At 53.2% G+C, this 21,747-nt stretch overlaps 1 protein-coding gene across 5 annotated transcripts in view; it reads left to right on the top strand.

The window, feature by feature from the left end:
- Positions 1–16,766, top strand: part of PCNX2 (pecanex 2) — a 242,855-nt gene extending 226,089 nt beyond the window's left edge. For 4 of the 5 annotated variants that reach the window (XM_019712884.2, XM_074316661.1, XM_019712883.2 and 1 more), the window contains 6 exons: positions 5,963–6,107; positions 6,563–6,793; positions 7,359–7,633; positions 8,248–8,432; positions 13,890–14,338; positions 15,784–16,766. In XM_019712884.2, coding sequence (XP_019568443.2) covers positions 5,963–6,107; positions 6,563–6,793; positions 7,359–7,633; positions 8,248–8,432; positions 13,890–14,338; positions 15,784–15,945 — 1,447 coding nt within the window. In that variant the 3' untranslated portion in view covers positions 15,946–16,766. The remainder of the gene's footprint in view (positions 1–5,962; positions 6,108–6,562; positions 6,794–7,358; positions 7,634–8,247; positions 8,433–13,889; positions 14,339–15,783) is intronic. The other variant, XR_012490740.1, reaches the window with a different exon arrangement.
- The last annotated feature ends 4,981 nt before the right edge of the window (positions 16,767–21,747 follow it).

Here is a 21,747-nt window from a genome sequence, read left to right as displayed (position 1 = left end):
GAATTGGGTTGGAGACGTAGTTCTTGACCAGTCATTCAGCAGCCTGCCAGACACTGGTACCCAGCTGGCCTTAGGAAGCGTGGGCTCTGTATAATAGCAGTTTATCCCATAGATACGGAGACTCAGAAGCCTAGATCTGCCAGGCGGTAAAACCCCAGGAGGGCGAATGTATGTTTTAAAAGTTCATCATCAACTCTTGCCTTTTAATTATTTCTTGCTTGGAGATTATTACTTCACAGTTTATTTGGAATTTATTTGAAACTGTGTCACTGAAACCCTTTGGCCACATGGTTGCTTTCCGATGATTATGTGAGATTCTGCGCTATAAACACCGTGCTTGATCACCATGGCCTGTGTTGCCGGGACAGACCAGGCCAAGGTGACAAGAAGAAGGCCTTGTCCTCACTGTGTACTGGGGACGGTCCTGAGCTTTACATGGTTGATGCGTGTCATCCTGTCTCAAGGCCCGAGGGAGGATGAGGGAGGCGCTGTGACTGACTTTCCTCAGAGTACCCCGGCCGTGTGGACACCTCCCTGGGAGGACAGCCACTCCACGGCGCCCACCATGTCCTCATATCCCGAAGCTTCCTTGGTCGATGTGCTCTGTGCTGGGGTTGTGCCAAGAGCTGCCGAAGGTGCCTGCTAATGTCTGCATCAGGGCCCCCGAAGCTCACTGTGGGCTGTGCACCCAACCCCCTCCTGTGGCCCAGTGCCCTTTCCTATAGGAGTTGCCACGACCTTGCGCTCTGACCGCCTCAGCTCTCTTGGAGATGCCTTCTGTGTCTTTCAGGACTCAGGTGTGGGTCTCAGAGGACAGATGAATGCTGGATACTGGGGTGTCCGTAAACCACACATGTGTACTCAGTCCCCCTTTTAGATTCTTAGCAGGCCCCTCACCCAGCCTGCACACACCCCTGGACAGGCTTCATCCCAAGGATGAACACAGAGAGAAACAGCTAAGGAGGATGAGGGACTTGCCCAAGTATCAGTCACAAGTGTCAAAGCCAATACCAGAGCTCACATTTGGAGCTCCTGGCTCGCATCCCTCCAGCCCCGCTGGGCTGTATGCTGCCTCGCCACGTGGCACCTGAACTCCAAGCCAAGCACCTAGGAGCTCCTGGAGGGGCACCGTTGCTGTCTTTCTGAGTGCCCCTTTCCAGGTAGGAGGCTGCTGGGATCCAAACCAGGGGCCCATAGGGTAGCTTCCTGAGTAAAGAGCGCCAGAAAGAGCTATTAATACACCCTCAGTTCAGGATGTGTACACACACCGATTACACATTGGAAAGTTGCTGGTGACCCACCTCAGGAGGGTGAGCTGGGCGTGAGTTCAAGAACTACACTTTTGTAGTATTTTTACTGTGTGGGTCACCTGAAGCCTTTGAAGAGATTTGTTGATTCTAACACAACCTCAGAGCTGGTCTTTAAGAAGATGACTCCAGTTACACGTTTCAGAGCAACTCTGGTTTCCCAGAGAGACAGGTAACCCGGGGGGCAGCCATGGGTTTGCTCTTGTGCTTCCAGGGTGTGACATGACACACAGAGTATCTGTTTCCACCTGTCTCGTCCTCGTTCTCAGTTCTGACAGCCTGTTTCCTTGTACTTGGAAGGGTAATAATAATACATCTGTATAGGCATCCAGGGGAAGGACAGGAACTGATAGAACTGGTACTTAGGAACCCACAAACCTGCAGAAAAATACGGCGTTGCCCTTTCTCCCTCCCTGCCAGTCGCTCAGAGGTGGTGCCAGTCGCCTGGACTGTATGTACATTTTGTTCTGGAGACTAGCAGGAGTGTGGTCGGAAGTGATGGGATGAATGGTGAGACCAGTACGTACGAGGGTGCTGGATTCCACAGTGGGAGTAAAGCACGTGTGCCACGCCGTCCCCGGGGAGGTGCCTGGGATACTGATTTGGGTAAATAAGCACATACTCTCTTAAGTATCTCCGTTACTGATCCGTGAGCACAGGGAAAAGGGCTGCAAATCGCACGTAATTGTTTGCATGTGTTCTACAAGCTCCCCAACACCCTGCAACAGACTTGTAAACACAGAGGATGCGGACCTGTTCGGGAATTCACTGAAATGAACAAATCATTGCTCTGAAGAGCCCATTGTCAGTCCTACAAAAACTATCGCAGCATTAATGCCGCTTCCCTCTGCATCCTAAGATCCATTAAGTCTAGATCCAAGATAATGACCTCAATCATCCATCCTTAAAATCTGTATCCTCCGGTGGTCCTCTTTTGTTTCTGGAAGAGCAGGGTTTCTCAATAGTGCACTGTTGCCTTTTGGGGCTGCATGAGTCTTTGTTGTGGGGGGCTGTCCTATGCATTGTAGCAACAGCATCCCTGCCTGGCTTCTCCCCACTGGATGCCAGTAGCATCCCCACTTGTGACATCCAAAAATGTCTCCACACATTGCCAAATGTCCCCTGGGCAGCAAAATGGCCACCGTTTGAGACCAGTAAGAGAGGGTACCGGTGAAAACTGGGCTGAGCTGGTCAGTGATTTTGAACAAGAGTCAGGCTTAGAGGGGCATAAGCAACCTCTGGCTAGATTAGAGCTGTGAGGACTCCTCTGTGAACAAGGAGAACTGACAAAGAAGAGTGGAAAAAGAACCTTTGCTCCAGCTGGCCACCCTCAGATGGCCATTGCCCTGGAAGGTGAAGGCTGAGGATGCTGAAATGGGCTGGACCCATTAAGGCATAAGCCTTAGGCAGACCTGGAGCTGGAGTGTCGTCAGGAGCTTACAGGCAACAGCCGGAGCCTTGAGGCAGAAAGTGACCGTTTCCAGGACGGTCGTGAACAACTGCGCTTAAGAGCTGATGGCCCCAGCCTCCCGCTGTCCCCATCAGCGGTTATGTCATCATGGCTTCTGGCTGGATCAGGAACCAGACAGACAGTAAAGATGGGGTCAGTACAATCAGAGGCAGTGAGACCCTGTTATATGGTCCTTGGTGTCTGCTGGGGGTGCAGGGTCACTCTGAGGCAGAGGCTGGCACATCCTTTCCAGCGCACGCACGTGCACGCACACACACGTGCATGCACACACACGTGCACACTCAGCTAAAAAGGCAAGACCATTGCTCAAGTCCTGACTGTGGAACAAGGGCTGAACCGGCAGACGGGAGGCCAGGGGCCGACAGGAAGCCGTGCAGACCTGCTGCGTCTTACAGACTCCAGCACAGGCTGAGCCATGCATGTGTTCTAGGTTGAGTGGTGTTTTTTCCAGTTAAAAAGAAAATACACTCAAGTACCATGTACTTCGTCTCATGTCAAGGAGGAGTGTTTCTAGAGCTATTTTTATTTATTAACTTTGGCATGCACATGGTGCTGTGTGAGCCCAGCCATCTCAGCACCACACTCTTCGGTTCTGGACATGTGGACGTGCTTCCCTAACATGCGATTGCACGCATGTCGGGTTTCCTCAGGGGCCTGCCCTGCCCTGTCCCCTACGTAACCCCATGCACGTGGACATGGTTGTCCCTCCACTGCTCATTGCTTGGTCCACAAACTCCATGACCTCTGTGACTGCCATGGTGAGACAGGATGACAGGGCCTGCTTCAGCGCCCTGGAGTGCAGTGCGGGGAGGGCAGCAGAGGCAGGGAGCGGCTGTTTTAGTCCCGGGAGGGCCCACCTTGACTGACTCAGAGGGAACACTGTTGCCCCACTCCAGCTGTTGGCCTGGGGGTGGGGACTCTGTAGAGTCTTCAAAAGACGTGGTTCTAGAGCAAGGGTGTCCAAACTTTTTTCAACGTTTTTCACCAAGGGCCATATGTGATAAAATACACAAATAGCTGGGCCACTCACTCGAGGTGAAGTATGTATTACCTCACCTGGTTTATTTAAGTAAACTAAATATATTTTTGGAATTTGCTGCAGGCCAATAAAAAATGGATTGCAGGCCACAGTTGGCCCGCGGGCCGCAGTTTGGACACCCCTGATCTAGAGGCTCCAAATCAGAAACGTGCTGCAGACCTGTGCTCTCCTCCCCACACCCTCCCCAGCTTGTCACATCCTCCTCCCGCCTCCTCTTCCTTCTCTTGAGGATAAAGGCGGGTGATGAGCCACCTGACTTTTCAGATGCGTTCAGCTTTAATGTACTGGGGCCCATACCCCTAGTCTAGTGGAACTCTAATCAGGCCTTATTTGCCGCACTGAGAATCATTTTAATATAACAGAACAACTTTAAGTGCTGCAATGAGTCGTTTTTCTCTGAACATGGAAATGACACGTAGAGGAGCTGTTGCTGGGGGTCTGAGTGGGAAGGCCAGCGCTTTCGGAGGCTCCGTGGATGTGGCTCCTTCCCCACTAAGTGGGCCGTCTGTGGTCACCTTCGCTGCCCCGGAGCAGACAGTGGACTGGGCCTTGAATTCCTCCCTCTTCCTGTGGTCTGTGGACGGTGCCCTGGGGGTTTGAGAAGCCCCTTCATCTTCCTGCGCCACTGTCCCCACCTTTACACCTAGAAGAGCGTTTTAACGTGTGTGCAAGCAACAGAGCATTTCTGGTTCTTTCCAGAATAAGTCCCACCCATGTTTTCCGATTGAGCTCCCCCTTTGCAGTACTGAGCTGCTATCTCATGGCAGGAGCATTTTCAAATGTCTTCAGTTGAGAGCAGAGTCCCGTGGACATTCATCCTGCTGCAGCCTGGCTCTGCTGTCCTGTCCCCTTTGTCACTCCCTTCTCAGTGCCTCCCAGGCTGCCCCTAAAGCTCGCAGGAAGTCTGTTCTGTGAGGCGGAGCCTTTCAGCAAGGCTGCCTCCTGGAGCTCTTTCTGAAAGGTTCCAGGCTCCTCCAGGCCACAGCACCTGTGCCCCACCTGGCATTTCCCAGTCTGCTATGACCTGAAGCCTGAGCCTCTCTCTCCAGGGACTTCTGCATGGAAGTTAATGACAGTTGTACGTTTCCAACAAAATGCTGAGGTAGCAGCCAGTGTAGCTGCCCTGCGCCGTATGGAAGCAGAAGTCTTGCTCAGTGAGCAGCGCATTAAATCCTCATGAGCAGTCGTTCTCAGAGGTCCCCCTTCACATACACTTTCCTGCTAGCGGCCTGTCAGGGTGCCGTGTCTGGTACCCGCCCCATAACCACCTCTCTGGGGTGTCCGAGGCCACGTTGTTGGAGGTGGCTGCGAGCAAGCCTATTAATGCAAACAGAGGAAAAGAAATGTACAGCTCTTTCCCTCCGATGCAGGATGAGTCGCTTTCCCCCAGGTTCCCTATGTGCTCCCAAAATGTAAAGGATGCAGATCATGGAAGATTTCCCTCAGTGACTGCCTTGTCCCCCACCCCGACAATGCTCAATTACTTGCAGGAAATGGACGCAAAGAAGGAAAAATCTAGAAACGTGAGAACCTGGATGATCCTGAAAAGTCCTGTGGTCGTTCATTTCAACCTTCCTCACGCTTCTTCCGCTGGTTATTAAAAAGAGGACGGGTTGGGAAATGCATGTTCTCTGAGAATCTAAATGATCAACTTGAGATTTCATTTGGTCTCATTTTCTCTCCATATTGTAGAACCCAGGTTTTTACGATGAGTAACGTAGCCCGAAAGTGAAATACCAAGGAGAAAATAAAAGCACTTGGGCTGCGCCCCAGTTAGCCCGTCACGGCCTGACAATGGGAGAGCGGGTGGGATCGTTGCGGTGGGTTCACCTGTATGTGGTAGGGCAGTTCTGACCAGGATCTCCACTGTCACTTTGAGAGGTCAAGTACGTCAGTGTCTCCTAAAATTACTGACAATGGCCATCACATCAGCTGTCCCCAGGGTCCTATGCGGGCTCTGGTTAGGGGTTTGGTACAATGGGATGAGTCCAGGGCCACCTTCCTTTTCCTGTTGGATCAGCCCAAAGATAATCAGTACCATTTATGACGTGACAAATAGGAGACTCAGCCCTTGCTCATAGTGACAGGATTCTGAACCCTGTTTGTTCAGTGTGAAAGAACAGTAAGTGGGACTTTGTTTCACAGCCTGGACTCTTTCCTGTATGGGCTTCATGCACTCTTCAAAGGTGACTTCAGAATAACAGCACGAGACGAGTGGGTGTTCGCTGACATGGACCTTCTACATAAAGTCGTTGCTCCAGCCATCAGGATGTCCCTCAAGCTTCACCAGGTACAAATCCATTTTGTAAAAAAGTATGAGCCTGAAACATTAGGAAATAAAATAAGCTTTCAGAAATAGGGGCCCCTTTCTTGGCATGACGTAAGTGAGTGAGTTTATTATTTAGACAACTAAGCACTGAGGCCGTTTGGGTAGTCTTGACATTGGTCACTAGGATGGAAGAGGGAAGTTGGCCAGAGGAAATGACGTATCAGAAGTGCCCAAACTGTACCGAAAAGTCCAAAAAAACACAGGGCACGAAGCTCTTTCTCTAGGCACGTCCCAGTGTTAGGACCATGGGACGAGGCGCGGCCTCCATCCAGATCAGGATTCACACAGAGCGGTGGAGAGTGACATGTGGAAGTGCACTTGGCCCTGCAGGTCACCGGCCCAGTGGCCGTCTCACACTCATCCAAGCATCAGCTCGCTGTCCCCAGCGAGCCCACGGGTGGACTTATTTCCTCCAGGACCAGTTCACGTGCCCTGATGAGTACGAGGACCCAGTGGTCCTCTACGAGGCCATCCAGTCCTTTGAGAAGAAGGTGGTCATCTGCCACGAGGGCGACCCGGCCTGGAGGGGCGCGGTGCTCTCCAACAAGGAGGAGCTACTGACCCTGAGACACGTGGTGGACGAGGGCACTGACGAGTACAAGGTCATCATGCTGCACAGGAGCTTCCTGAGCTTCAAAGTGATCAAGGTACGGTGGCCGCTCTTCCCAGGTGGGCACGAGTCTCCCGTGGGGACTGTGTGAGAAGGAACTGAGTGGTGGTTGGAACCAACGCCCGAGTCTGAGCCTGCATCGCCTGTTCAGACTCGGTCTCAGAGGGGTGCTGGGCAGCAAGCAGAGGTCGGACCCACAGCTGCGGCCCTGTCAGGGCCACGTCCCACCTCAGACAGCCGGTGTGTCAGCGAGGGCTTTGGCAAGAAGTCCTGGGAGACGCACATACAATACAGGTGGAGGTCAGGACCCAGCCTGTCTTTTAAAGGCGTCCTAATTCCAGACCTTTCCTGTAACCTATTTCTGGACCCAAGAACTTCCTCCCCAATAATTCTCCTTTAATGTGCTTCAAACCCCTGCAGGGGAACAAAAACCCGAGGCCTTCCCATTTGCTGTGTGTTTCCCGTGAAAGTGGCATCATATCCTCTTGTAGGATTCCCCGTGGCGACAGAGCTTTAGGCCGAAGGATCCGCAGCCCTGGAGCGAGGCTCACTCACTGCACACTGACCCCCACGGGCAGGAAACACACTGCTTTTCCCCGTAGGTCAACAAGGAGTGTGTCCGCGGGCTGTGGGCCGGGCAGCAGCAGGAGCTCATTTTCCTGCGGAACTGCAACCCCGAGCGTGGAAGCATCCAGAACAACAAGCAGGTCCTCCGCAACCTCATCAACTCCTCCTGCGACCAGCCTCTGGGCTACCCCATGTACGTCTCCCCCCTCACCACGTCCTACCTGGGGACCCACCGGCAGCTGAGGAAGGTGTGGAGTGGGCCCGTCACTGTGGACAGCATTAGGACGTGGCTGCGGACCAAGTGGGTAAGGTAGGTCCCCACGGCCAGGCCTTCACCCGGACGCTGGGGCAGGGGCGTGGGGAGCTCTAGGGCTTCTGTTGGTGTCGCTGTCATCGCTGCCGCTTTCTCATGACTAAAACTGCCATCCCACGTGTCCTCGCAGGGTCAGGGCATCAGTCAGTGGGGCCTGTTTCCCGCACGCCCCCACGCTGAGCACCAGGCTTGAGTTCCCACACAGCCCGCTGCGCAGCTTCTGGGTCATCAGGCCCGAAGTCCCAGGTCTGTTGCAGGGAGTCCGTCCAGGACTGCCCCAGCCCTCAGCTCTCGTCCCTAAGTCTTCTTCCCTGGTTGTGAGCGTGTCTCTGGTTAGTTGCAATGAGTTCTAGAAGTTTCACCTGCACATGGCAGAGCTCCGTCTCAGGCCTCCAAGCCCAGTTTTCTTGTGGACGGTTGAGACTGCAGCTTACTCATCATGGCGCAGGGTTTTCATTCATTAGACACTGAGGTTTGGGGACCCAGAGCCCCTCTGTCCACCTGCATCCCAGGTGTGCTGCTCACCTGTGGCGTGTGCCTTCCATCCTGACTCAGCGTGGGCGTGTGGGGATGTTTGGGCGAGAACCGTGGGACGCTTCTCCCTCCCACAGAATTCGGAAGGACTGTGATGCTGGCCCGCGCACTGCTGGTGACGCTGACGATGTGGACGGCAGGGGGCGCCCGTCCGCAGGCGGCAGCAGCGCCCCGAGTGGGGAGAGCCGGGAGAGCAGCACAGAACAGCCCAGAAAACAGGGGGCCCACCACTGGTCACCCCGGGAAGGGCCACGGCGGACAGGTGGGTGCAGCAGAGGCTTCACAGTTACTGATAAAGGCACCTTTGGTCCTGGTGGCCAACACGGAGGGCTGTGTGTCATTCTAACTTCTGAGAGCTCCTTTTTGCAAGAAAAATCAGTATTGGGACAGAGGACGCCCAAAATTTACCAACTCTTGCACGTCTGCTCAGGAAGAAACTCTCTCTTAGATTCAGCTTTTATCCTTTGTCCATGTCTGTCCATCACCTCAGCCAGCAGCGTCTGTCTGTCCATCTGCCCAGTCTCTCGCTTTCCATCTCATCTCACTCATCCAGGGACCACTTGATCAGGTGCCTTTTGTGGCTAGCTGGAGGGGCTCTTGATCCATGATGGCATTTTCATCTTTCTGCGAGGTGGTCCCCACCCCCCTCCAAGTCTGTGGTGGCACAGACAGGCCTCCTGCCCTCCCCTTCCTGCTCCTCTCTAGTTTTCACCCCCCTACATTGTACCTGACATTTAAAGGAAGAAGGAGCCAGCAGATGGGAGTGAAGGAGGTGCCTCGGTCAAGATCGGGCAGTTTAAAGTTTAAAATCACATTTAAACTACAGCCCGCCTAGTTAGGCTTGACCACGTGGAGGGGTAGGAGGCTGGGCCGGGTTAGGGGAGGCGACCCTGAGGCTTACAGAGGATGTGCCAGGCAGATGCAGGAGAGATGGACGCTCCATCCTGGTTCCCACCAGCATAGGGCGCTTGGCTAGGTGGTTTTATCCTTGGTCTTCGTGTTTCCTCGCCATCCAGAAGCATTCGGTAAGTGCCTGTCTGTGACTGCTCCACCTGCCAGCTCCACACCAGTGAGTTAGCAAGGGACAGTCCTGCCTCCTGGAGGGGCCCAGAGCAAGGCTGAGGGTTTAACTGAAATGGTAAGGATTCATTCCAACATGGGAAAGGTGGTAGGTGGAGAGAAGAGATAGATAGATAGATGATAGATAGATAGATAGATAGATAGATAGATAGATAGATAGATAGATGAGAGAGAGAGAGAGAGAGAGAGAGAGAGAGAGAGAGAGAGAGAATAGACAGATGGAAGGAGGGAGGGAGGGAGGGAGGGAGGGAAGGAAGGGAGGGAGGAAGAAAACAAGGGAGGGAAGGTTGAGAGAGAGGGGTCGCTAGGTAGATGGGCAAAGTAGTCGGTATTAGCTGCTTAGCAGGGAAAGGGCCCCCTTCCCCAGGCCTGGCCACCTGCCTGACCCTGAGCAGAGTGCCTGGCAGCCAGAGGCTGTGGCATGTGGCTGGCTCACAGGCCGGGCTCTCTCATTGCTTAGTTAACAGTTGTTATCGTATGAGAAATGTAAGTTTCAAAATCACATAAGTGACTTTACAGATGGGAAAGTTTAAGTAGGTTCCAAATGGAGAAATGCCTGGATGTCTGGCGTTTGCTGGTCCAGGTGGCTCGTCTGAACCGGAGGGAGACTGGCATGAGGGGAGGTGGCCGGAGGGGCACAGCTTTTGGAGGTGGAGACAGGGGGGCTGGAGCAGCCTTGGCTTAGTGAGAGGCCTCGCCCGTTTCTGACCAGTGAGGCAGTGCCAGCCAAAAGGAGAGTGAGTTCTTTCTTCTCCTGAAATGGGGTAATGAGCATCCCTCCCATTCACAGCCAAGGCCAGGCCAGCAGCCTCACACACTCGTGTGACACATGTCGGAGCAGGATGTCCCAGAACCCAGACTAGCTGCCACTTCTGCATTTTTGCTTCTTACAACTGCCCCTACCAAGGGCACTCCTGGCTTTCTGTGCTGTCCAAGGTAACGAGGCATGCGAGCCCACCTGCAGCTGCCAGCCCCAGGCTCCGAGGCCAGTGTGTCCTGCTCCCGCTCCCGCTCCCTGTGAGTTCAGCTCCTGTTGACGGCATCCCGGCCACCATGAGAAAATGCAGTCAGCAGCAGCCGCCTCCAGTGCCCAGCGTGTGCCAAAAGCAGTCACTTCATCCTAACCCAAGTGACCCTAAGAGACAGGAACTTTCTCTGTTCTTATCTTGTAGCCGATGAAACTCGACACAGAAGTTAAGTCACTGCCTAGAATCACCCGGCTAGTCCGTTCCTGACCTGGGATTCAAACCCAGGCAGGACGAGCCCAGAACCTGCGATCCTAACTGCCGCACAGGGTCCCATCACCTGTGCTGGGATGCTGCCTTTCCTTGTTCCCGAGCTGGGAAGGGGCTAACGGAGCCACCACACCGCCCTCGCTCCCAGCCCTGCGTCTGTGCTATGGGCAGTGCCCCTTCCCACCCTGTCTCCTGCTGGCAAGGGCCCCTCTTACAACTGGTCTTCCTTCTGACCCACAGCAGGCAAAACCGGTGCCAGTTTTTCCTGAAGCAGCCAGTAGGGTTAGTTTAGGTCCCCACTGTGGGTAGGGGGAGGAAAGGGGACAAGGGACAGCCACAGGTCCCTCCCCTTGCTCAACAAGCTGACATGCCTGCGGAAGGAAGCACTGCACTCTGGGAGTTTTCCTGAGACCTGGTGGCCCCGCAGAGTCAGAGAGCTGGGAGGAGAGGGGGGAGATGGACAAGGCCCCCAGTCCCACCCACTTCATCCAAAGGAAGCATCTCTCCCTTGTGCTTTCTCTCTGGCTGTTCCTACAACCCTGACAACACAAAACCATACAGCTCTTCTCCTTACAGCAGCCAGAACACTGTTACCTTATGTTGGTTCAGGTCATTCTTCTGATTAAAAAGAGTTGGCCCCAGAAAGTCGGGGTTGGGGGGGTGTGTGTGTACAGGGCTTCTTAACCTTGGCCATTAGAACCATTTGGGAACTAGAGGCTGAGCCCCTTTGGGGTGGGAGCTGGGAATGTGGTTACCTGGCTGATGCAGTTTTGCAGGTTGGTCCCTCATGTCCCTTATTGTCAGTCAGTGTGTGTGTGGTGCCTGCAGAAATGATGCAGTCATCATCCATCACGTTAGAGCGGTGGGGTGACGGGTAGACAGGGCCATGTGATGCCACAAAGGCAGTCAGGACAGGTGTGCTAAGTGCCCTGCCGGAGGGAGTCCAGGGCACTGGAAGTGAAGGACCTCACCCTGGGCGGGGCACGACCCAGAAGCTCAGCCATGGAGTGATGAAGGGCGGGTCTGGACGATGAATGTGAACCAAATTCTAAGAACGGGTCTTATTTTACACACAGTGCCCAAGGCTTAATTCCCATAACTGGGGATGCACCTGCTCCCTCCCTTGGTCCCTGCCTCAGTTCCCAGCCAAGTGTCCCAATACTGGGCCCTTGCCAGGCTCTCAGAGGACTAGGGTCCTGCCTGAGTCCCCACAAGCAGGGCCCCCCTCCCAGGACGGGTGACATGTGCTGCTCCTGGCGTGCCCAGCACGTCACCCCAGGTGTCCCCGGCTGCCAGGCACTCAGTGCAGCCTCAGCTGCGGCCCAACAACCTGCAGTCTTCTTGCTGAGGTAAACAGTGTATGTCCCAGCTGGAAGGGGTCCCAGTCCACCTGGCAAAGGCTGGCGACCTACCTGAGCAGTTAGGAGAGGAAGAGTCTGCTGTCCTGTTGGTGAGGACCAACCTGTCAGGTGACAATCAAAGATGAAGGCACAGTGCCGGGATGATGAACCAAGAAGGGTTGTTCATGTGGTATTTCAACCAGGTTCTAAGGAGGTTTTCCCTGAAAACACCCAGACTTCAATAATGAAAGAAGTGGCAAAGTTGAATGAAGAAACAGTGGTACTGAGCAGCATAAAAGCATTTAGCATGGTTTGCTCACTTGTTCCATGTGTAAAATTAAATTTACCAAAAAATCAAGCGCAGCAACAACAAAAGCAACAAGCAAACCCGAAGCAATGAGGGTGGGGGGAGGTGGCCTCGTCCTGCAGAGAACAGACCCTTCCCCACTCACTGACACACAGGGGTCTTTGTCCCTCTCCTTCTGGAATTTGCTGGGAAAGCCCCCACCGAGCCCGGGTGGTCCTCCACCCGGCCTCAGAGTCACTGACTTGGGATGACTGGAGCGGTTCTGGGCAGCAGTCAGCATTACGGTATAAATCACAAACAGATGTTTGGCCTCGCCAGACTCTGAATAAACTAACAAATCACCATCTCTGTTCTTAATTCTGATTCATCAGGGCCCCTCTTTTTTCCTCTCTAAAAGTAACGTATTCAACTATTCAGCAGGGACCTTCCAGATGGGCTCGGCCCCGGGTGAAAGCCAATGCCAGGGGCTGCCCACCCTCATGCCAGGGAGGGTAATGCCAGCCCTGCAGGGCTGAGTAGCACCATTGCGGGGGTGGGAGCACCCTGTCTTCTAAGCACTAAGGTCAACGTGAAGCAAAGGGCCCTTCCAGCCAGTAACCTGCTGTGGGCAGGCGTGGGGTTGGGGGGACCCTGGGAATCTCCATATTAGCATTTGTTTCCTAAGGAGTGCTCTCACAAGATGTGTGTCCTCTCGGGGGGTTCTTCTATAGATACACATAAATATTCTAGAAACCCTGGATGCACAATTAATAATTTAGGAATTTAGGGTGAGGTGCAACATGGGAAAATACAGTCCTTTTCGGTGCCCACCCTCCACCCCGTCTTTACGGATTGAATGAGCAGCTTCAGGAGACATGCCCATAAGGCAGTTGGTAGAACTGTGATGTCACTAGCTGCTTCCTTCTAAATAGTATTTTAAAATTCGGCCCTAGTAGTTATAGATGCTTAAGAGACGCAATTCAGCATTCTGCTGAGCACAGGTTCCCTCCTACCTGCTTGGCCCATAAAGCTACAGGGGCAGGTCAGGCACAGGACATGCATTTTAAGTCGTCCCTGTCCTAGAGACATCGACAGGACCAAATATTTGGGGCAGTCCAACCCCTTTCGTCAAAAAGTCTCAGCAAGAGCTGGGGCCCCGAGGGGAGGGACAACTGGCACAGGGAGCTGGAGCCACACTAGGCGATGGTTGTGTCCGTGGAGGCCTGGGCCTGGCCAGTAATGCCGCCAGCCCGTGGGGGGGCAGGGAAGGCTTCCTCTTAAAGACCTGGATCTCAAGGGAAAACTTTTCTAGAAAACAAAGGCCACAACATGAGGCTCTGCCCTTTTTCCTCCCCTTTTTTAAGGCAACAGAAAATGATAAAAACCTGCATGTTTTCCCTTTATCACTGCTTAGGGGAGGAGCACAGCAACGTGAGTCCTGAAGCAGGAACAAAATAGGATTTGCTCAAGGGGGGCAGGTTATGCAGCTGGTCCCGTCTGGTCTGCCAGGAAGGTGGGGTGTTAGTGTTAGAGCAGGAAAGTCCTGGGCAAACCGGACAGGTCCATCACCCTGGCCACGGCCCCCACACCCACGCCTCCCACCCCTCAGGAGAGCCCCTCAGTGGGGCTGGCAGCCCTCAGGCTGGCCTTCAAAGTGGGGGGGGACGGGGGGAGTAAGGGGCAGCCACCTGGGTTCCGAGGCCCAGGAAGAGTAGGCCGCCCCCTCACTGCGCAAACACTGACGTTGCCATGGCCACCTGTTCTCCTTTCTTTTAAAGGCAGGAGGAAAGGCAGGAGTCAGTCTGTCCAGGCACACGGGGCGTTAAGCCAGAGGCCGCCCATCTTGAGCTCCTCCGGGCCAATCTTAGAAAGCCACCAGGCCTTCCTGCAGACGTCCTCGTCGGTCCACGGGCTGGCCCCGAGGCTCTCGGGCAGCCGGCTGTCCTTACACACCTCTGCCACGTCCCTGCACTCGCAGCCCCCGCCTGTCACCACCACCGGCCACCTGAGTGTCCGCGAGCGGGCCGAGGCGCTCATCAGGTCCAGCCTGGGCTCGTCCACCAGCTCCACCCTGAGCTTCCTCTTCGGCAAGCGGAGCTTCTCCAGTGCGCTCGTCATCTCCGGCCTCTCTGCCGCAGAGGGAGGCAGCACCAGTGATACCCAGTCGTCCAGCAGCGTCAACATCATGATGGGCCCCTCGGCGCGGGCCGCCAGCCAGGCCACACGGGTAAGGCGCTCAGCGGGTGGGCAGGCTCCGGGCCTGTGGCCCCCGGCCATCTGCCTGCAGACTCCCACCGCTGTCTCCACGGTGACAGATGGCAGGTCATCAGACAGGAGAGGGTTGGGCCGAGCTCTGAAGCAGCCCAGATACGTAGCACACATCCTGTAGGTAATAATACCCAGGTGGGGTACTGTTGTCATCTGAGCCCGGGGCGTGGGGACATTCTCCACTCATCCACACAGCAGAACATGTGTCACCTTAGTTTCTTTTCACGTTAATCTGGCCCCAGAGGACACACATCAACACTGGAGTTCGATCACCACAGAGGTCGTCCACCAGATCTGATTTCAAAGCTGCCGAGATGTATTTCTACATATTTACTTCTAAGTATTTAAACATTAAAATGGAGAGTTTTGAGGATTTGCCCCAAATAAACTGTTACTCACCTAGAGTTATGAGCTAGCTGATATTAGATGAATACTTGAGCTTCATAAGTAATAAATACCCAGCAGTTCTCTTCTGTACTGCAGCAGGGAGGGAAGATAGGAGGCATCAAGGCAGCCCTCACGTCAGTTGGCAGATTCCCCACGCTCCTCTGGAACGGCTACGCCTTGTCCTGGCCAAGGGTGCAGTACCTGCAGGGGGATGGTGGGGGGCCTTCCTCCTTCCCACAGGAGAAGCCCTCCAGGCAGGTGCCTGCCCCAGGGGCAATGGCGGCCACCCTCAGCCACCAAGAAACCGAAGCTGGCACGAACCTCCCTAAGAAGAGCCATGGCACTGCTGCAGTGCCGTGCCACCTGGGGGGGGGGGTTCTATGGGCTTCCTGCAGCCCCCACCACCCACCCCCTCACCCCCCATCACACCAGCCAAGACAGGGAAACTGGTTACTTTTGGGATTGTAACTCAGTTTAGTTAGATAACTAAATGTATTAACAAACTTCCTTTTTTTCATTTCCTCAAGAAAAATGCACAGAATATCATCATACCTTTCTCACGCCCCCAATCTGTGTTTAAGACACAGACTGTGGGTGTAATCTGGGATTCTGGCAAATTCTCTCCAGCATGGATGATCGAGCCCTTGGGACTCTATGCATCCAGAATAAAAGGCCTCTGGATTCCTGTTCGGGGTCAAACCTGTAGGACTCAGCATTTGTGACAGGGGCTAAGTGTCTATGAAGTGACACTGACCAAAACCCAGGAAATCCAGGCACACAAATGACCTTTTACCCAAGGTCATCTTTTCAGCATGTCCAGATTACCTGAGAGTGGGTCCCCACGTTCAGAGGCACCTCTGCAGCCCATGTTACATCCTCCTCCAAGGCCGCCCTTTTCGTCCTCTGTAATCTGACCCGACTTCAGGTTTAGTCGGTCAATAAGCAGGCAGTGAGGTGGTAGTTTGAAGTGGCCACACCTGTCTGCTGAGCCATTTGCTTCTCTTTTCTCTTTGGAAGCATTTCTCCGAGCCATGTGAACCCACCGAGGGCCTCGAGCAGAGGCAGCTTCAGGGCCGCCGTCGGGCTGAGGGCCTCGGGGTGGTCTGCAGAAGAGCCAGCCAGGAGGACATCGGCCTGGACGACACGGCTTCCCAGCAGAGTGCCTCTGATGAGCAATAGGTGCACAGGATTAGAAGGGCCCCCGCGGCCGGGACAGACAGATCCCCACAGCTTCCCCTTTCTTTTTCTCCCTTCTCCCCAAAAGTGAAAAGAGCAAATATTGCCATCCACATGAGGCCCTTCCTGTGGAAAAACGAGAGCTGTTGTAGAAAACTGAATAACTTTATCTCAGGATCTTGAAAAACATCTCGCACGATGAAAAACAACAACCACAACAACCACTCGACACCAGGCCTCCTACCCCCCATGCTGCTCCAAGCGCTCACTGCGCCCAGGGCTGGGACCGGGAGGCACAAAACACTTTCCAGAACGTGAAGATTCAAACAAAAGCCATGCACCATCTTCACACAACTGGGGGAGAGGGGCACATAACTACCTGATGGAAGTATGACAGCTGCATGTTATTTAACTGGTGTTTCATAGAGTCATGCCTCCGCCGGTCCAGTGCACTGCTGTTATGCCCACGCATAAAGAAAATCGCACTTCTTTATAATATTTATGCAGATGTTAAGTATAAACCGGCGACAGCTTCATTGCAAGAAACGTGGTAGTGCATGCAGCCCTGTCCACAATGCCCTGTGCCACAGCCAGCTGTCCCTGGAGAGGGGAGTGTGGGAGTCTGGTCCACGTCCACACGAAGCTGGAAGCCGTCCTGGGAGGACATGACCCTGGGCGGGCAGAGTGATTCCCACAGCTGCCAGGCTGGCCCCGCCCCCGTGCCCCGTGCCCCATGGGACCCTCCGCTTGTACTCCAAGCCAAGCAGTCCCTACGGTGTCACTTGCACACGCCTTTGTTTGGGGAATTAAAGGGTTTATAGTTATTGCTGTGTCCAGTTGCTTGAGTTCTGCTGAAACTGTTATTTCTAAAAAACAAATCTGTGAGAATGACATTTGGGCAAATTCTGAGACATTTTTTCCCATCTTAAGATTTCCATGGGGTAGAACAGAAAGATGGCTGGCTCCTTGCTGAGAGGAGGCAGGGCAAGGGGCCATGGAAATCTTACAAGGACACAGCCCACAAGGAATGGCATGCATGACCCGCTGAAAAGACCACAGTTAGAAATACTGAATTTGGAAACAGTCTTACAAATTTCAAGGTCTCTAGGGTTCAGCAGTTTTGGGGCAAGGCCAGGGTATTATACGCAATTCCTTACCCCTTGGAAATAGATGGTAATGTGTTTTTTTGTTCTGTTTCAGTTAAAAAAAAAAATAAATTATCAATCAATAACAATAGGCGGGCTCTATAGTCAGAGTGCATTATCCTCAAACCAGCAGCCCCTGGAGACAAAAACTTGGTACTTCCGATTTATATGCAGGTGATTGTCGAATGAGGAGCTGATATAACCTCATGCAGTTCTCAAAGTTGGTCAAACCGACTCAGCTGGAGCTCCTGAAATCCTCTTGGGCAACTTTGCGGCCAAGCCCCAGGGGCCATATGGCAGGTCCTGAGCTATGAGTGGGGCCTCCCCATGTAGGGTGTCTCCTTGAATTTAGTAAGAAAAATGATGCACAACTGGCCACTCCTTGTGCATCCAGAAGGAAGAAACAGAAAGCCACCAGGTCCAACAGAAGTTGAAACCTCCCAGGAAGCCAACCCGTAAAGGACCATTCAGATGAGAAGGCCAAAGAGCCCTGGGGGCACCAGTATTTCCTTCCTCGGGAATCTCCCCGGCTCCTCTGACTTCTGAACCATACCTATCCCAGTGCTCAGTGCAGCCTTTGCGGAAGCCAGAGGAGAGGGAAATTTGTGGTTTAGCCACAACACCAGACACTAATGTAACGAGTCACCAATGAAGGCAGAGACAGCTGTGAGCCGGTCTTGCGCGTACTTCCGCCCACAGGTGTGTGTGCCTGAAAGGGAAGAGCGATGTCGAACTCACCCCACGACTCTTTGTGGCTTTCACAGATGCAGTCACGTTTTTGTTTTGTTTTCAATTGTGGAAAACAACTTTTATCTTTACAACTCATGAGCTTGTGTGGGGACAGAGTCCCAGAGAGCAGTTTCCAGTCTCTCGGCCTCACATGGAAAGATGCTGGCTCAGGTCTTAGATGGCCATCAGCTGTGGCTAGCTGGCCATCAGCTATAACCAGTGAGCCATTGGCCACTGATATAACTGCCATGGCTGAGCTAGCAAGGTGGATTGCAGTTAGCAAGTGAGGTTGGTTGGCAGAGAAGTGTATGGCTGATTGCGGAACGTGTGGCTCCTGCTTCCTGTGTCTCCAACCCAGCCGCCAGCAAGAATATAGTGGTATGACTCCCCTATCTATGGCTCTGTGGGTGTTCCTTTTTTGGCCTCACCATATTCTGCGTTCTTGTGTGGGGAGCGGGAGCTGAGACCCCGCATGACAGCTTGTTAATCTGGTCTTCAACCTGTTGGCTGTTTATCAGAGTAGTCCTTGCAAAATACCATATTATTAGCCCCCATTTAGAAGAGCTATTCCTAACGTGACAGTTCCTGCCAGTTACTCAAATGTTCTGCCGGCATACAGCTAGAGAGTTATTCTCTGCATGTGGACACTGGCCAAAATTCTCTCCTCTAAAGACAAAACCGTAGTGCTTGCTTTTATATAAATCTTGTGGCTTTCTGACATTATTGATTCTAAATTTTGCACTGTGTTGAAATCGTCTGTCTAGCAAGTAGTTTTCTGAAATCACGCGATGCTCTAACTTCTCTTTGCTCATAAAACGTGCAACGTGACACCCGTTCACTTAGGCCTCTCCTCTCCAGCCCCTCTGCCTTTCCTGTTATGTCCCAAGTCACCGAGCTTCAGGGACATAAGCATGTCATCGTGCGCGCACACACACACACACACACACACACACACACACACACACTCACACACTCTTCCCAGACAACCTTGCATGAGCAGAAAGAGGTGGCAGGACAGGAAGAGAAAGGGGACAAGGCCCTTTCCACTACTTCTGTGCGGCTGTTGCCCCACACCCGGCCTGATGATCTGAGGGCTGGGAATGGGGTGAGTGACTGAACTGCCAACTTTACTGGGAATCTCTTCCTTTCAGTCACAATAATCAGATTATTCTCTGAATGTAAGATTCACCCATCTCCCTACATGTGCTCACTCTTATTCAGAGGTAAAAAGAAACAGTTGATAACACTGTGTGTTAACACTGTATGTTAAGCGCTGGCGGTCCGATCTGCGACGGGGAGAAGATGGCAGGATTTAGGACCCTCATTCCTAAAGCAGCTCTGCTTTGCCCCATCCAACCACGCTGTTCTAGCTTACATCCTTCATGCAGGAGATGCACGGCAGTCTGTGCTTTGCAAAGCGAATTCTTCGAAGTCTCCACTCAGAACCAAATGTCTGTGAGGCATCTGGATTTGTTTGAACAGTAGGCATTTCCAACTCACGTATGGGAGAGAACTCCCACTCTCCACCCACCCTGACACTGCACCCTTCCTCTCCGAAGGCACCCCCCCGACTGGGGGCCCCACAGGGCAGGGCTCAGCCTCTCCTGCTCTAGTCCTGGCTTGTGCTGAGTGGCCGCATGTGCTGTGCCTCGGCGTCTCTTCCTGACCCCGTCATCGCTTCCTCCTTTAAACCTCAGCAGAGGCTGCTCCTACAGGTTCCGCACGTTTGGCCCCGAGGCAGAGTTATTTGTGAATTCATCTTATCAGATACCAAGAGCTGCCGAAACAAGAAACACTTAGTTCTCGCAGTTCTGGAGGCTGCGAAGGCCAAGATCAAGGTGCCAGCAGATCCGTGTCTGGTGAGGCCACTTCCTGGATCATCACCTTCTGTCTTCTCACTGTCCTCACATGGCAGAAGGGGCGAGAGCTCAGTAGGGTCTCTTTTATAAGGGCACTAATCCTAGTCCCCTCATCACCTCCCAAAGGCCCACCTCTACATACCATGACAATGGAGGTTAGATTCAACATATGAATGGGGGAGGGGAAGGCAGAGACATCAGACTATAACATAATCCTTTATTAAATTTTGTTTCTTAAAACACACAGTGTCTGACATCTTCATGCATGCTCCCTGTCACCCTGTCAGTCTATTTAACCAAGTAATATAAGGGTTATTTACGGACTTTCTCACAGCTGACAGACAATAAATGCTCTTTTGATCGGTAACAGCTAGTTTGTCACACTAAATGTCACCTTAGATCTGGGGGCACATACATGACACTGAAAAAGACTGAAGAAATGTCATCTGAGGTCTAGGGGCATGTGACACACTGAAAAACACTGAAATGTCACCTGAAGTCTGGGGGCACATGACACTGAGAAAGACTGAAAGCCTGAGCAGTGGGAGTGATGGGACGGGCATGGGCTTCGGAGCCACGTGGGCTGGGCCTCAAATCCTGCATCTGCCACTCTGGCCGAAGCTCCCAGCACCCTGCAAGCGTCAGGGGCCGTCCTGATCAGACTTCTAGGGGGTCATAACGCTCTCACCCTTCCAGAACCACATTTGGCTTCAGCGCTAAGTGCCCTCAAACTAGCTATTTTACTTTATTGGAATAGATTTCATTGCTTTCCTTCTAACGTAAGACAAAACTGAAGTCTACTAAACAGTCATGACTGAAAACAAAGACAAGCAGCAAAGGAAAGCTGTCCCTTCAGACTTCGGATGGATGTGAACCCTCGTAAACGCAGAGCGCCTTCCGGGAGATGGAGCCCCACGTCAGCCAGGCTTGGGTGCGTGCGGGGCCTATTGTCAGGGAGCACGGGGACGAGTTCCCCAGCTGCCTCCCTTCTCGGGTCTCCTGAGGGCTGAGTGGGGCTCACTGCGGGCTGTGCGAGTCGGGTGAGTGGACTTCGGGCAGGTGGTTCCAAGGCCTGGCGCTGGCCATGCAGGAGGCCGAGGCTTGCAGACACACCTGTGCTCAGTGTGCCCCCAATCCTGGGAGCAGGCTGGTCACACCCACCTGTCACACCTCATGAGCTCAGCCTCCCTGAACAACCCAGCCAGACAGGGACAGTGAGTCGGTGACGCCCACTTCCTCAGACTGGACAAGGTAGCCTTTTTATTAGGGGATCAGTTCATATTCTAATGGGCCTGTCAGCTGTGGTCCCTCAAAGGCTTGGCAAATCCAGACCAAGCTTCAGAAGGCGGCTTTGGGAGGAAGCACTGAGGCGACACTGACATAAAGGCCTGTCACAGGCGGCAAGCCATTACCTCGGATAAGAGACACGAGTGCTTCCTGCCCTGTTGTGCGCCCAGAGCCGTCACAGGACACCTCCCTCTACAGACCCTGGGCCTGATACACAGGTACAAATGGGCACACCTGCCGTTAATGCCAGCCAGCTTTGCAGCTAATGCTAGTTGCTAAAAAAATCCTGGAAGTTCATTGATCTTCACCAGAAATGACCTAAAAACTGTTAATCACTCCAGTACCATCAACCCCTCAAGGGCAGTTTTTACCCTATATGAATTCTGGGGTGTCAGCAGTCTTTTCTGCAGTGCCCAGCTGTGAACTGCCCCTTGTCACCCTACACATTTCCGATAGACCCGGCCCTGCCTCTGGACTCCCTGGGGACGATGCAGACAGCTGGTGACATTTCCTTCCATGACGTGCCATCACCTCCCTGTGACCACATTCATTTCCCCCCTTTTCTGGAAAGGAAACGAGGCACAGAGAGGTTTAAGAATATGGCCAAAGTGGGGCTCTGAGGTGCCCCCCGGCCAGGGCCTGCTGAGTACCAAAGACCATCACCATTTCTTTCTTTTTTTAAAAATAAGAATTTATTTGATCTAAACTGACAGCATAGGCCAGGGAGCAAGATCTCAAATGGTCTGGTTTCTAAGGCTGTTTATCCCTCCCACACAAGGACTCAT

The sequence above is a fragment of the Rhinolophus sinicus genome, linkage group LG12, assembly GCF_036562045.2.
Source record: "Rhinolophus sinicus isolate RSC01 linkage group LG12, ASM3656204v1, whole genome shotgun sequence".
Classification (NCBI taxonomy): Eukaryota; Metazoa; Chordata; class Mammalia; order Chiroptera; family Rhinolophidae; genus Rhinolophus; species Rhinolophus sinicus.
The sequence above is the reverse complement of the archived record's forward strand: the minus strand, read 5'-3'. Positions and strand labels throughout refer to the sequence as shown.